Consider the following 15,128-nt stretch of genomic DNA (forward strand, 5'->3'; position numbering starts at 1 on the left):
TTCAACCTTCAGTCATCCTCTATATTCACCAATCTTGCAACTTTCAAAGAGTTTTTGTTTCCTAAAAATCCTCAATATCTCATCAATGAGTTTTGTGTGAATATTTGAACAAATACATAGGTATTTATAGAGTTTTTAGGTGAATTTTGAGTTAAATATATATATTTTTAATTATTTTAGCCGTTGAATTTAAATTTGAGCCGTTAGATTTTTCTTTTTTTACCGTTAGATTTGATTATATTTGATCTTAGCCGTTGGATTCAGTAATATATAAATATAAAATAAAATTTTTGTTGAATCTAGGTCGTTGGATTAACCAACGACCTGATGATCACAGCCGTTTGATCGAAAGAGCTATTGGAGCTCTAGGAAACGTGGCTGACAGGCCTACATGGGTGGGTCCCAACCAGTCAGAAAGAGTGCGCATTAGGTGCATTTGGCGAGTCCACGGGCTGGGTTTGGAGCCCAAACGTTGAAAACCACTCTCTTTGGTGGGGCCCACTCCGATTTTGGGCTAAATTTTGAGCGGTTTCTGACTTTACTTCTCCTTTTAGCATCTAGCCCACATTTTTTCCTTGGGTTGGACTTTGGAGTGAGTGTGGGAAGAAATTTTGGAGAGAGGGGGGAATTTAGCGTTTAGCCCACTATTGAAGGTGGTCTAAAGGAAGAAAAGTGCTCCATATGCTTTTGTAAAGCTGAATGTGGCTTGCTTTTCCTGACGCCGCGTGAAGTCCTGCTTGGACTTAGAAATTCAAGTCTACAAGGAGAAGAAACATGAAACCTGCAATATTCCTAAATTAATTGGGAATTGATTCTTCCGTGGAAACTAAAAGGAAGAAAAGAAGTCATTTCGAAGACTTTGCTTCAAAAAAGAAACAAGTCACTGTATTTACTTCTTAGTTAAACTTCTCAAAAGTCTATTGGATCCCAAACAAAGAAATGGAGAAAGGAAAAAGGTACAGCAAAAGAAGAAAGCAAACTTGATGTCCCGACGGCCGTGCAGTACCATTCAAGACTTGGAAAATTCAAGCCTTCAAAAAGGAGAAGAAGGGAAAAAAAGCTTGCTGACAAATTGGAGATAAGCTCGGGACAAATGGGTTTTAAAGTCCCATGTTAAATGGGATTGAAAGTTCAAAGAAGAATATAAAAAAAAGAGGCTGCTTTGAACAGAGCCCGTGTTGCATGAATCCCATGAAAAAAAATTATTACAGGAGGAAAATGGATATGCGTTTATTTTTCTCACACGTAAAGTCCTACTGGACTTAAAAGAATTCAAGTTCACAGAGAAGCAATAAGGGCTTGCTAACGACTCCCCAAATCAAATGGAAAAGACACTCACGTGGCAACTTTAAAATGCCACAGCTCTCCAACATAAAATCATGTGGGTTCCTTTGAAAGAAAGTCCGACTATAAAAGCCTGAAAAGGCATTTATAAAAAAAAATGGTGCTCTGCCACTTACCTTTATTAAACGATGTGAAAGCAAAGACTTGCTGTGCTGCTGAGTTAGTGTCGGGCATGAAGACAAAATGAAATGGATTTCAGGACAAAGTAAAGGAAGGCACTACAAAGGAAGGAAATGTTGCTGCTGTTACGTTCTCAAAGAATCGACCAAAAAGAAAAGAAAAAAACTTGAAACCGTGTGGAAGAGTCATGCAAAGATAAGACTCCTAATTTACTAGGGATTAAAATATGGGAAGCTTTTCGGTAAGCTAAATGCAAACTGAGCCCGTGGACCCACCATTTTCACCAAGGTGGACTATGTAGACTTGAGCACCCATTAAGTTAGATCAAGTCAACAAAACTTGCAGCATAAGCATGGAGACAATGACAACACAAATATTTCAAACACGCGGCCTTCAAACTTTAGTCATGACTATGACTCGTCATTCTTTTTACTTGCTGCAATACAATTCCCTCAAATTAAATCGGCCCCATCTTTGTTGATTTTTGTGTTGAACAATGATGATCTTCCATGTCCTTATTAATTTCGTTGTGATGGTGTTTGAGATGACACTTTCACTCGATAAAGGTGTCTTCTTGTTCTATCCCCGTTCACTACTTGTTTGCCTTTCTGTAGGCTTTCCTGTTCTCTTTTGGCTTTGTGCCTTGGTTTGTCTTCCCTTGTTTCCAAAAAATATAAAAAAATTAAAAAAATTAAATGGGAATACCATCCATGTGGAACTAAGAGAGGAAAAAAGAGTAGCTCTTCCATATTATTCTTGTGGGCATTATCACTTTGGCAAACATGTGTGCCAAACAAGATGTCACTACTTCATCGCGGAGGCACCGAGTTCAAGCAGTTTAAGACAAAATAAAACATTGGAGACAACTTTGAACAACGGATGCAAACCATTTCAAGTACCGTGGACTCAAATTTTCAAACTAAATTATGTGTTCGATTTCAATGAGGGCAATCAATGTCTTTTTAGAAAAAAAAAAACTTGGGATTATTTTTGGCTCCAGAAGAAGCCATAAGGTAAAAGATTAAGACAAAGAAGCAAGATGTACGGAACTAGATATCACCAATATAACTCCCTGAGCATACGAAGGAAGAAATCAAGAAGTGAATAAAAAGAAAATTGATGGGAGAACACAAAGATGCTAATCTCATATTTTTCCATTCTTTCCGACGAAAACCAGAAGAGCTCTAAGGCTTAGTCTTTGTGTGAAAAAAAAACTTTAGACTGTATGTTCCTTAATTGATCTCTCTTCACTCCATGAATGGATCAATTTTCTACTATGTTTAATAGTAAAATAATGTTAGGGAAATTAAATTCTTAAACCAAATTTGTAAATCAAATAACGTATCACTAATAGAAAAATAAGAACATTAATCAACAATTAAATAATAATTCAATCATCAACAATCATACCATTTGATTTAAAAATTTTAATTTAATAATTTAATCTCGCTAATATTATCCATTTGAAAAACCACGCTATTTCTCCTTGTACATCATTGGCTTCAGATGGTCGCACAACTTTTCCAACACACTTATATTCAGCTTTGCCAACATTGATAAATTAGCCAAAAGTTTCAGAGTCAGTTGGTTGCACATTACTAATCAACATCGAGATAAATATGCACATAGGTACAGGGTTTGTATTGAAAAGACCTTTATGCAATTAGTAATGGAATTATTAATATGAAAAACTTAACCTCATGCGGTTTTCGATGTGGAACATACTTCAACATATATTAGTTCAGTAATATGTGTGTGTATATATAGAGACACTTTGAATGCGGTTCCTAATTATTAATATTCTGTGACTTAAACTTTGTTGGTTTTTAATTTTTATCAAAGTTCATGAAATTAATGTGATAATGTATTTCTCTGTAGATTACTATATTTTTTAAATTAAAATTTGAAATTTATAGTTGTTTGTATTAATGAAATTTTAAATAAAAAAGCCCATAATTTGTGGATTAAAATTATTAAAATATAAATTATACTCTCCAATATATTTTGTGTGTGTGTGCGTGCGTGCACACACACACGCGCGCACACGCACACATATGGGTACATTCATCAAAATTAACAAAAAAAATGACGGTTTTGCCCCTAATGGATAATTGTTGTTTGTGTGGTTCTTTTGGGTTCTTGGTTGGTTGCATCTCAGCCACACATCCATCATCATCCCCATCCCTCTCTCCTGTTCTCCCCATCTCTCCTGAGCCCCCTCTCTCTCTCCATTTCCTATCTTTTTGTACGTACAACACCACAAACCCTTGAAACCTTCACAGATCGAGGAAACAAGTTACACAGTTGTGCTCGTGAGGTCCTAAGGAGTTCAACCATACCCATTTCAGGTAAAGATACCTTCATTTTCACGTTGAACTTGGGATCCCCTGATTTGGTCACTGTTTATGCACACGTTAATTCTTGTGTTTTTGAGAATTTCAAGTTTGTAGGAAGCTTAGTGAGGTCCTTAGGAGGCTCGGGGTGGTTCGTTTGAAGGTTTTGAACGTCGGGATCGTGAGTTACAGGTTTGGCTGGAGTTGGTGGTGTTTTCCCGGTGAGATTCTGTGGGTTTTAGTGCTTGAAAGTGGTATGGATTTGTTCATCTTGTTGTAAGCTTCATTTTGGTACCAATTTTGTGAAATTTGGTTGAAAAACGAGTGAGATATAAAGTTTTGAATTTTTCCCGGTTTTCCAGTGCTGGAGTTTGGCCGAAGAAGACGACGAAATATTCCGTCTGTTTGGACGGAATATTCCTAACGGCGTTAACATCATCAATTAGATTTAACGGAATATTCCTGACGGCGTTAACTGACGCCGTCAGTGTGCCAAGCACATGCCTGCGCGTGGTGGAGCGTGCAGCGTCGAAAAATTATTTTAAAAATATGGAGATGTTCGTGAGGTTGAGTAGATCACGTTGGTATATTCATACATCCCATTTGAGCATTGTATGAGAAGTTATTTCTTATTGTTGGTTATGTGCTTTAAAATTTACGTTTTTATAGTTGTTTCGCATATAGGTGAGACTTATCCAGAGGACGAGCGCGATCATTCGAGGCAAGGGGGTTACGACCCTTCTACATACCAGTGAGTGGGCTTTTGGTTTTCCGTATATACCTATATACTTGTGTTTTTCCCAGAAAGTGAAATGAAACATTTATACGTTTATATGCCATGCATTATGTTTGCCATTTGATTATGCATTATTAGTTTTATATATATATGTTTGGTGCTGCGGACGCACAGGTAAGTGTCAAGTAAGTTTTGGTTTATGTTTATGTTCAGTAGTGATTTGAGATGCATAGAGAGCTCATAACATGCACCCCCGGTGTTAGTGCTCCCGCCCAGAGTTGGGCACAATCCTTCACGTGATGTTCACCTCCCGCACCACACGCTCATCTTGGATCCAAGTTAGGTGCACAATTTTGTCGTACATACCACTTTAGGTGGTTCCGACTCGTAGGTGACTCGCGATTATTCGCCCAGTCTTCACGTAATCGTAGCACTTGAGCGTACTTATTATACACCCAGTCCTGTCGTACAGACCACTTTAGGTGGTTTCGACTCGTGTGCAGGTGTAGTTAGTAAGTTGGAGATTTGGGCTCTAGACTCAACCGTACAGGTCGCGTTAGGTGACTCCAGCTGACAGATTACATGACATTGTTTGGCATTACCTGAGTACTTGCATTTTATTTCGAGGCATTTGGCATGGCATATTTCTGAGCATGATTTATATATATGTATATTATATTTTCTGGGAAGTATACATGTTTTACGGCGAGGGGTTAGAACTTTGTTTATGAAATGGTTTTTGAAAAGCTTTGTTTTTGCCCATTCACGCTTTCTGTTTTGCGCCCCTCCAGGTTCTAATTTGGCTAGCACTTTTGGTGGCTTCCCAGAGGTTTTTCCCGGCTTATCTGACAGATTATCACCAGTGTAGGACCACCTTTTGGGTGTGTTTATTTAGTGTTGTTTCTCCCAGACTGCACTAGGTCTTCCGTGCTCTGAACTTTGTTTCTCACACTTATACTTGCACATGTATGTTATTACTTTGTGTATAGCTGGTTTTTATTTATTAGCTTTCGCACTGTGCACATGCTTACGTCACTTCCACGTGACGCTCAGCATGCCCTGATCTCGGTCGGGGTGTGTCAGGTACATTCTTCAAAACCACACAAAAAATAATAGATATTAGGCTTAATAACATTAGTAAATTTCTTTGATTAAACTTGACATGGATATATTCTCAAATCAAGAAAAAGAATGTACCCATATACGTTTAAAAATGAATTAGAAAAAAATTGATTATATATATAAAGGGTTCATTTTACTACAACAAATCGGTATATTTAAGAATGGGTACATTTTAAGACTAAAAAATTGAAAAATTACATGAATGGGTACATATAAGATTAAAAAATTGGAAACCTTTTTATAAAAAAAATTAAGGGGTACAAACTTATTCTAATTTTTTTTTTTTTTTTGAAAATGTTTTGAATTGAAAATTATTTGAAAATTATTTAGTAGTTTAATAAATATGTGAGTATTAAAATCCTAAATCAATCATTAATTTTTATTTTAAAAATTATATAATTGACATGTAAATTTATTATTGTATTAATGTTAGCGACCTTGATCAAAATCTGAAAACTAATAAAGTTTCAATAAAAGAGCATTAGTAACTAAGAACCGGATAATATTTTTTCCATATATATATATATATATCTATTTACTAATTAACAAAACTCTCTTTGTCAACCAAAAAAGGGTGAAAAGACAAATTAGTCTTCTATCACAAAAAAAAAAAATGATAGGCAATAATGTAATTTCACAGGTCTAAATTTTACTATTCTTTATTGAAGTCTCACCTACATGTGATATTAAAATATCCTCAATATTTAAAAATAAATAAATAAATAACAAAAAACAAAAACCTCCCACCCCCACGTTCGCTCTCTCTCCCTCTCTCTTTCTCATTTTAAAAAAAAATGTGTTCATACACACAAAATATGTAGGCAAATGCTAGTATATATTATAAGAGTAATATTAAGAAAACCAAAACATTAAACTAAATTTTGTATATCAAATGATTTAGTTTCTCTAGCATTATCATTTTTGAATAGCTAGGAGATCCACTCGATTGCATGCTCTTGATTATTGAGTGTGGACCTATTCGTCTACCGGTACTTCTCAGGCCGGCTATTTTAACCGCTGTCCGCCTTGGGAAAGGTCAGATTTTTTGGTGGAGCTTCTCAATTGTGCTTCACTACCCGCTTTGATACAAGTTCCAGTCTCCACCCAGCACCCAGCACGTCAAAACTCGGACAAAAGTGAAAGCCTATGCTCTCATGTCCAACCGCTCGTCAACGGTGGTCGCCGAATGCCAACTACACACGGACTTAGACTAACATATATTTGTCGTCTCTTGGCCAGAGTCGTCCACTGATTATTAACTTTTGATTACTTAAATTAATGTACATTTTTAACATGAATTAAATTAACATATATTTGTCGTCTACTGATTTATTTGTTAGACATATGATGACTTGGACGTGTAAATGAGAGCCTAAATAAGAGTCAATTGTAGCAATGATTTTTTAATTTTAATCTAATTGGAGCAATGATCCCTTAACTATAAACCTATTACCATTGGTCCCTCAACTCATCAAAACGTAGAGCTATGATCATTTTCATCAACTCCATTAGAACTTCCATCAAAATGAGGCACGTGTCATATAAGTGAGGTTGAATAAATCGAGAAATATGAAAAATCAAATAAGAAAAATTATATCAATGGTCTCACAACTTTAATTCAACTGAAGAAAGGTTTTCTTAGCTTTAACCTAATTGGAGCAATAGTCTTTCCAACATAACTCATTTTGAAAAAATTCTGATGGAGTTGATGAAAATGATCATAGTTATACGTTTTGATGAATTGAGGGACCAATGATAATGAATTTTTAGTTAATGAACCATTGCTATAATTTATTCTCTATTTAATTAATCAAGGAAACTGTAAGTGTTTAATTATTGATTATTTTTCAGGCGATGAAACAGAAAGAGTGAACCCCAATTATAAACTATACATTGTTTCTATTGTCTTGATTGACTAATTTACCAGATGTTGATGACTATAATAAACAAGAGCCAAATACACATACAAAGAGAAAGACTACTCTTCCAATGATATTCATAACATGGATTAAAAGTATCTCGATACATTAATATTTTTATGGAAGTATTCTTTTTCAAACCATGATACTGATAGAGGGTGAAGGACACAAGCGATTTAATAACAATCTTGAAGTAATAACGCGTTGATTTAGTCACCTTTGTAGCCACAAAGGACTTTTTGAAATTATTTTTTTCGTAAGCTCTAATTGCTTCATAGGAATTTAAAAAAAAAAAAAAAAGTTTTTTTATTTCTTTCATATATTTATAGTTATTATCATTATTTTTTTTTATGAATAATATTTGGATACTACTATATATTTTTTTTTGTCAAATGATAAATTTTATTAGATTAAATGTTAGATTAATCATCGACCTCCTACTAGACCAATAAAATAAGGAGCTAGATTGTCTGTCCTTCCATTTTATATTAATTTTTTATAGAAATAATAAAACAAAAAGTAATAGGAATATAAAATGTTGATGTGGTTTAACCGTGATCACACAAACAGGAAGGCATAGGAAGAGTATGGAAATGAGAGGCAGACAATCCACCTCCATAAAATAAAGACACGTGTGCATTTTCAAGTCTCTAACCATGCAACCAGACATCCCTTATTCTGCAAACCAAACATTCTTCTTCTGCCTCATCGAGCACCGGATCCCCTCTCATCTCCGGCGACGCACCCGCAACCCCTCTCTTCGCCGGTGACCCCAATCCCTCTTTCCTGCGATCGTCGTCCTCCGTTATCGACGACGGCAATGATTGCGACCTGTCATCATCAATCAGGACAGTCCCTCTCACCATTTGATCTCAATCTGGTGATGTTTGTGGTGACGAGCAAGATCCTGAAGCCACAATTTCTGCCATTAATTAATTTGGATCTCCATAGTGGTTAGATGGGTGATAGCTTTTGTGAAAGAATTTGCAATGTTTTTGCTGGTCGGGAGTGAACTGTGGGCGGAGAGAAGGAGAAGAAGGATGTTTGGTTTGCAGGACTGGGAGTGTTTGGTTGTGTGGTTCGAGACTAGAAAATGGACAGGTGTCTTTATTTTATTGGAGGTCAGTAAATTTTGGTTGATGAACAGTCAGTACCCAAGTATTATCCTTCTTCTGTTATGATAATTTTTGCGATTACATGCAAATATTTTAATTATTGAAATGCTTAAAGCCTATTACAATTTTTGAAACTCAAAGGATTTGCACACAATGTATCCATTCTATATGTCATAAAATTGTCACTGGCATACATCTAAAGTGTGCCGCTCAATGGGGGATCCAGGAGACCAAGGACAACATTGAAATAATCCCTACACGAGGCTTGACTTTTAATATTTTATCAGCAGAATCTTAATTAATTCCGGCGTAAACTAAGCCTTCTTGCAACTTGCATTTTCTCACAGTAAAAATAAATTAGTTATTTTCGTGTTCTGGTTAGTAATTAATTATCATAAGTTCGCTACTTGGATTATAGTAAGCAAACACGAGGTAAATCCACATCTATATTGATGGTCCTATATGTTCTTACTGGATAAATAGTGGTTGCTAAGTGTAAATCCAAATAGGTATGGAAGTGAATATTTCTGCTAATCAAAGGGTACATCAAATGCCTGTTTAATCTGCAATTCTGACTCGGTCATGTTTGATTGAAGTGCTAATATATGATCATGGGAATTATTGATTTCACACTTACCAACTCTTCCGTTCACGCGGTTTGTAAAGTTTGCATAATTTGGTTCGGGAAAACAAGAAGTAAATTACAGAGACTTGGGAGAGAAGAATATTAGGAACCTTCGTCGATGCAAGAAAATTAGGAACCTTCGTCGATGCTTTCTTCTTTTTTTTTTTTTTTTTTTTTTTTTTTTTGTCGAAGTCGATGCTTATTTTTTTATTGAGTCAATATTTTTTCAATAAACTTGAACAACTAGTCTCAACGAAACATTAATTAATCCGGATGGACTGCACATTAATGGGCAGGCATTGATTTGTTTTCGGAAAGGAATTTCCTGGATCGGTAACAATCTTCATTTGCATGAAACATAGCAGGCTTCGATTTCTGCCACTCGGATGCGCTCTTTCTCTACTCGATCCACCTTGTAAACTGAAAGCCTCCTAAACTTAGCAATCCAGGTATCGTTGCTATAAGCTTCCATGTAACTAAACTCTCTCTCTCTCTCTCTCTCTGATGATCACATTTTTTTACTGCCAGGCTAGCAGGGAATACTGATCATCACGGTGTATCATAAACACGAATTGAGTAGTTATGGCCAACAGAAGAGAAGCTTTAGATGTGGAGAACCAGGGAGAGGGGTTAGTACTTCTTTACATTAAGACTGCAATTTTTTGTCTGCAATTTTTCAAAATATAAATTTTTATCAAAAACTGGGGCTTGTATCGTATCTGTACTGGCTTTGGCCGGTCAAAATACTTCATTGATCATATATCTGTAACTTGTGATTAAGATTCATGCACAACCTTCACTTATATGTTGCGTTGGGGCAATTTGAGTCACTTGTGTTTCAATCTCACCTTACACTTTCAAATGCCGAGCATTTAATTTTCTGCTTATTAATTGTCTCTCTAATTTTTTTCCTCATGAACTAAAACATGCATATCCACTGGTTTATGTATTAGTATTACCATATGAACTCTAATTGTCTTCGAAACAGCACCCTACTGGATCTTTTTATGTTTCTTCATGATTCTGAGGGGTGCAATTTGTTCTTTTCTTTGTCGTTTCAAGTCGGAAACCAGGGACTACAACGAGATATGCCCCAGCAATGCGAATTCGTGATGAACAGGGGAAATTCCTTCTCAGATGGAGCATGATATTTGTAATGTCCTGTGTGTTTGCCGTCACATTAGATCCTCTGTTCTTTTACATTTTAATTATTGATCAAGACAAGAAGTGCCTTCAAATGGACAAAACGCTGAGCACTACTGTTCTTGTTTTGCGATCACTCACGGATTTCATTTTCTTTGTGCATTTTATATATAAAATTTACGACGTCTTTATAGTTCAAAAGAACAAACAGTTGACGGCTAATGAGGCCGCAGATACGCTGCAACTTGTGGCCTCGAGTACCCTGCAAACTGGAGGAAATTTGGATCGGAAATCAAGAAGAATATTGTTGTGGTCATCTCTTTCCATTATAAATGATTTTCTCGCTCTTCTTCCCGTCCCACAAGTAAGAGAAACTAAACTCTATTTTTTTTTTGTGAGGCTATTCTTAACCAGCTAGCTGTAATTAGTAGATTTCAAACCCCTTTTTATTTCTTTTCTCCAGCTGTTAATTGTAATTGCTTTTTACAAAATGAGAGCTGCTGGATATATGGAACATAAAAAGGCTCTGAATGTCTTCCTTCTTGGTCAATATCTACCAAGGATATTTCGAATTCACCAGTCATCCAAGGAACTTCGAGAGAATGCTGGACCATGGGTTAGAGGTCTATTCAATTTTTTTCTCTACATTCTTGCCAGTCATGTAAGTTTCGCCTCAATTGTCATTTTATTACAATATTATGTATTCACTTATGCCAGTTTAAACTTTCTTTTAGAAATGTTGGACTATCATTGATTTTGTTTGCGTTTTTTTGGTTTACATGTACTCTCAAAGTTACTCTCATCATGAATTTCTGTGTTCGATTTGGTTAATGTAAAAACTCATTGCATTGCCCTACATAATTTTTCCTTAATGCAGATACTTGGAGCTTTTTGGTATTTCTTTTCTATTCAACGAGAGACATCATGCTGGTACAGTGCATGTGCAAATCTTAGTCTTGATCCTGCTGGATGTATGAATACTTTCTACTGTGGGCATCGAACTACTACTTCGAGAAATATTATACTTCTAAACGAGCGTTGCAGGCTAGATACTTCAGATGGTGCTTCAGCACCATTTAATTTTGGAATATTTCTCGATTCTCTTAAGAATCATAGCACAGAGCATATCCATTTTAGAAAGAAGTTCCTTTACTCTTTCTGGTGGGGCTTGCGAAATATAAGGTTTGCATAGATGCACTGACGGCCCACAATTTTTCAAATTAATGAATAAAAACATATCTTGCTTACGCACAATACCCTATATATTGCTTGATCAAGTAACTACTTTTTTTGCAGTAATTTTGGAACGAATCTGACAACAAGCACTTATGTCTGGGAAAACTTGTTTGCAATTCTTATCTCCATCATTGGCTTGCTACTGTTCTTATATCTTATCGGAAATGTGCAGGTTGGTATGAACTGAATCTCCCTATATATTGGATTGATTATATATGTTTTTAAGGGCCGCTGTCGTATAATTATCTGTGAATGGTATTCGAATTATATAAGATACCTAAGTTCTTTGGTGAAAGAGAATTTAATGCAGACAGAAGCTTACTAATGAATTCTACTTGTGGTGAGACAGAATTTAATGCTGAAAGAAGCTACAAAAACAAAAGAGGAAACACAGATAAATCAGGTGAAGATGCTGTTAGAAGCTACAGAACAGATAATTCAGGCGAAGATGCTGAAAGAAGCTACAAAAATAAAAGAGGAGGAAAGACAGATAATTAAGGTGAAGATGCTGGGTGTACGCAAGTGGATATTCGAAAATAAATTCCCTGATCATATTAAGAACGAAATCGTGAATAGCATTGAGCAAGCATTGAGAAAAAACAAAGATGCTGATGTTGACAAGCCATTCCTTATTCTTCCCTGGCAAACCAAAAGATCTGTAAAACGCCATCTTTTCATGGATACACTAAAAACAGTATGTTCTTCAACCCTCGATCTCTCTCTCTCTCTATCTATTAATACTGCAATGTTGTTCTGATAATATATGTCTCTGCGCGCGCATGTGTTTAGGTAAACAAGCTTAAAGACATGGATGAAAGAGTGTTGACATTGATGTGCGACTACCTGAAGCCAGTGACATACATTGAGAACAACTTTGTTTTCCGAATGGGAGATCCGCTCGATTGCATGTTGTTCATTATCGAAGGAACAATTTGGACCTACACGTCGAAGGATAGTCAAGTTAGGAATGGAATCTCATCAATGGTCACCAAGCCCCTCAGGAAAGGTCACTTTTACGGGGAAGAGCTTCTCGATTGGGCATCAGAGAGTTTCACCGAACTTCCTGTCTCCAGCAAACATGTCAAAAGTCAGACAAAAGTAGAAGCATTTGTGCTCATGGCGAAGGACTTGGAAACTGTAGTCTCCAGAAGCAAACCATCTTGGCATTTGCTCAAGTGTAACAATCCTGGAGAGGTGGCAATTTCTACCTTCCGTCGTTTCCGACCACGCCCGCCCCTATTCCCGGCTGGAACAGCGGATGCCAATGGTGGGAGCTTGCCATCGGCAGCAGGCAATTAGTATCTTCAGAAACGTCAAAGCAGGGATGCTCAATTTATGGCCAAGAATTCCACACGTTGCAATATTATTGTTGGTTGATAACTTAATATTTACCTGTACTTTGCAATGGTTTAGTGGTAGCCGCATTACCATTTCTCACGGGGATATGTATATACGTAGGGGCGTTTTGATATAGCAGCCTCATTTTTTAATTTTGTAGACTAAACATACACTTTTTTTGAAAATTTGATCAAACATTTTCCTAAAATTTTGATTATTAATTTCAATTTTTCACATAAGTTCAATTTTGTTTAGAATTTCAATTTTTCGCATAAGTTCAATTTTGTTTAAAAAAATTTGGTCATGTTGTGAAATGCTTTGCAAAGTGATTGATTTCTACAAACCTTTTTTCTCTTTTTGAACTTCTTTGTTTATTTATGAGATTTAGATTGAATAAATAAAAAGATAATCAAGGAATAAAAATAAACAAGAGAATGTAGGATGAGAAAATGAGTGTGTGAAAGTTATTTTCCTAAATTAATTTGCAATTATAGGTCAAGTCAATGAGCTATTGAACCTTATAGTACTTGAATTTTTTTTTTTTTTTTTTTTTGGTTTGAAAAGTAAATTTCATTAATAAAAAAGAAGGTTACAAGTCAACACTAGGCAAAGTAACCCAAATACAATGGGGGATAACAGATACATAAAAGTCCAGTCCAATTAAATAAACAAAAACGAAAATCCAAATCCCTAATCTTCGACCATAGAAAGCAGCGTCCGCCACCGCCACGAAATTCTTGCCATCAGCTACTGAAGGAGCAACACTAAAGAAAACGACCTAGTGGTGAAATCGACCAAGATATCGCAGCACAAAAGTACCAAACCTGCAACCAAATGCACACCACATCTAGATTTCTTTACCAAAGATGCAGAACCATGAGATAGTCATTGCATCCAAATCTCATTCACCAGTACCTACAAATATAATAATAATAATTTTAAATAGAAGGAGGAAATCTAGGCCAAGGCTTGGGCCCTTTTAAAGCCATTACGGATTGTTTCAAACTTGGGCCATTATTGAACAGTACATGTTTACGATTTTTAATATTAAGGCCCAATAAACAGGCTTGCTCGTTTTAGTGATAACGAGAAGCCCAACCCAGATCAGAAAAGGGCAAAAAAAAAACACGTGCAGAGCTTAAGGAGATGAAGTGAGAAGACTAAAGCAAACCGTGCTCCTCGTCGTCCTGTCCAAGCAGCAACTCAAAAGTCAACAAATAGCTTGTTTGGATATACTTTTAAAATAACTGAAAGTGCTTTTAGAAAAATTGTTTTTGAGTTTCAAAAGAATTTTTTTTCCAGGATTTATTTGTATTTTTACTAAAGATTGGTTCCAAAATCATTTTTCCCAAAAGCATAATCAGTCATTTCAAAAAAATATCCAAACAATTTGTCAATATGACGGTTGGTCTCGGCAACGTACACTGCTCGTCCTCGTTCGATCATGCAGCGGTGCTACTATGTCCGTCGGCCTACTCACCGCCGATTGAGGGATCCAGGACACCAATGGCAAGTTGGCAACACTGAAAGCATCAATATCGACGCAAGGTTTGACTTCCAATTTTTTATCAGAGAAATTTTAATTAAACTAATCCTTCTTCCAACTTGCATTTTCTCACAATAACAGTAAATTAGTTGTTTCCGTGTTCTGATTAGTGATTAATTATCATATGTTCATGACTTGGATTATAGTAAGTAAACATGAGCTAAATCCATACATATATATATATATATATATATATATATGTGTGTGTGTGTGTGTGTGTGTGTGTGTGTGTATTGATGGTCCTGTATGTTCTTGCTGGTTGTGTGAATCCAAACTGGTGTAGAAATGATTATTTTTTGCTAATCAAAGTTTATAAGTCTTGAGTGGCGGAGCCATAATTTTTGGTGAGGAGAAGCCTTTAACAAAAAAAAAAGATGGTATTTAATATACCTAAAATATCACTTAAATAAACACAAATACCCTTAAGCTTTAAACCTAATAAATTAAAAACCAAAATCCTATTAGATGAAGAGTACTTACAACTAAACTTAAAAATTGGTGGAGACCTAGTGAAGGCATCAACTGTTGGTGGAGATTGTGCACCCCTAAAC

The 15,128-nt window shown here is 35.8% G+C and overlaps 1 protein-coding gene and 1 long non-coding RNA gene across 3 annotated transcripts; both read left to right on the forward strand.

The window, feature by feature from the left end:
- Positions 1 to 3,915: 3,915 nt before the first annotated feature.
- On the forward strand, positions 3,916 to 5,539 carry LOC148698929 (uncharacterized). Its single transcript, XR_015966952.1, has 3 exons — positions 3,916 to 4,051; positions 4,160 to 4,548; positions 5,325 to 5,539. It is a non-coding gene; the product is annotated as an uncharacterized LOC148698929 (long non-coding RNA).
- Positions 5,540 to 8,226: 2,687 nt separating this feature from the next.
- Positions 8,227 to 13,239, forward strand: LOC137720379 (cyclic nucleotide-gated ion channel 1). 2 transcript variants are annotated; one of them, XM_068459442.2, is made up of 9 exons: positions 8,227 to 8,695; positions 9,680 to 9,763; positions 9,843 to 9,943; positions 10,377 to 10,821; positions 10,921 to 11,118; positions 11,335 to 11,639; positions 11,754 to 11,865; positions 12,043 to 12,387; positions 12,483 to 13,239. In XM_068459442.2, the coding sequence occupies exons 3-9, from the start codon at positions 9,897 to 9,899 to the stop codon at positions 12,990 to 12,992; spliced, it is 1,962 nt and encodes a 653-aa protein (XP_068315543.2). In that variant the 5' UTR covers positions 8,227 to 8,695; positions 9,680 to 9,763; positions 9,843 to 9,896; the 3' UTR covers positions 12,993 to 13,239. The 2 variants fall into 2 exon arrangements, with proteins under 2 accessions (XP_068315543.2, XP_088547093.1); XM_088690967.1 differs by lacking the exon at positions 8,227 to 8,695 and having other exon boundaries at positions 9,546 to 9,763.
- The last annotated feature ends 1,889 nt before the right edge of the window (positions 13,240 to 15,128 follow it).

The sequence above is a fragment of the Pyrus communis genome, chromosome 1, assembly GCF_041283825.1.
Source record: "Pyrus communis isolate YQ-2024b chromosome 1, ASM4128382v1, whole genome shotgun sequence".
NCBI classification, from domain to species: Eukaryota; Viridiplantae; Streptophyta; class Magnoliopsida; order Rosales; family Rosaceae; genus Pyrus; species Pyrus communis.

Coding starts and splice junctions, on each gene's coding strand:
- LOC137720379 (XM_068459442.2), top strand. CDS start 9,897: ATGGCCAACAGAAGAGAAGCTTTAGATGTGGAGAACCAGGGAGAGGG. Junction 10,822..10,920: donor CTCTTCTTCCCGTCCCACAA/GTAAGAGAAACT, acceptor TCTTTTCTCCAG/CTGTTAATTGTAATTGCTTT. Junction 11,119..11,334: donor TCTACATTCTTGCCAGTCAT/GTAAGTTTCGCC, acceptor TCCTTAATGCAG/ATACTTGGAGCTTTTTGGTA.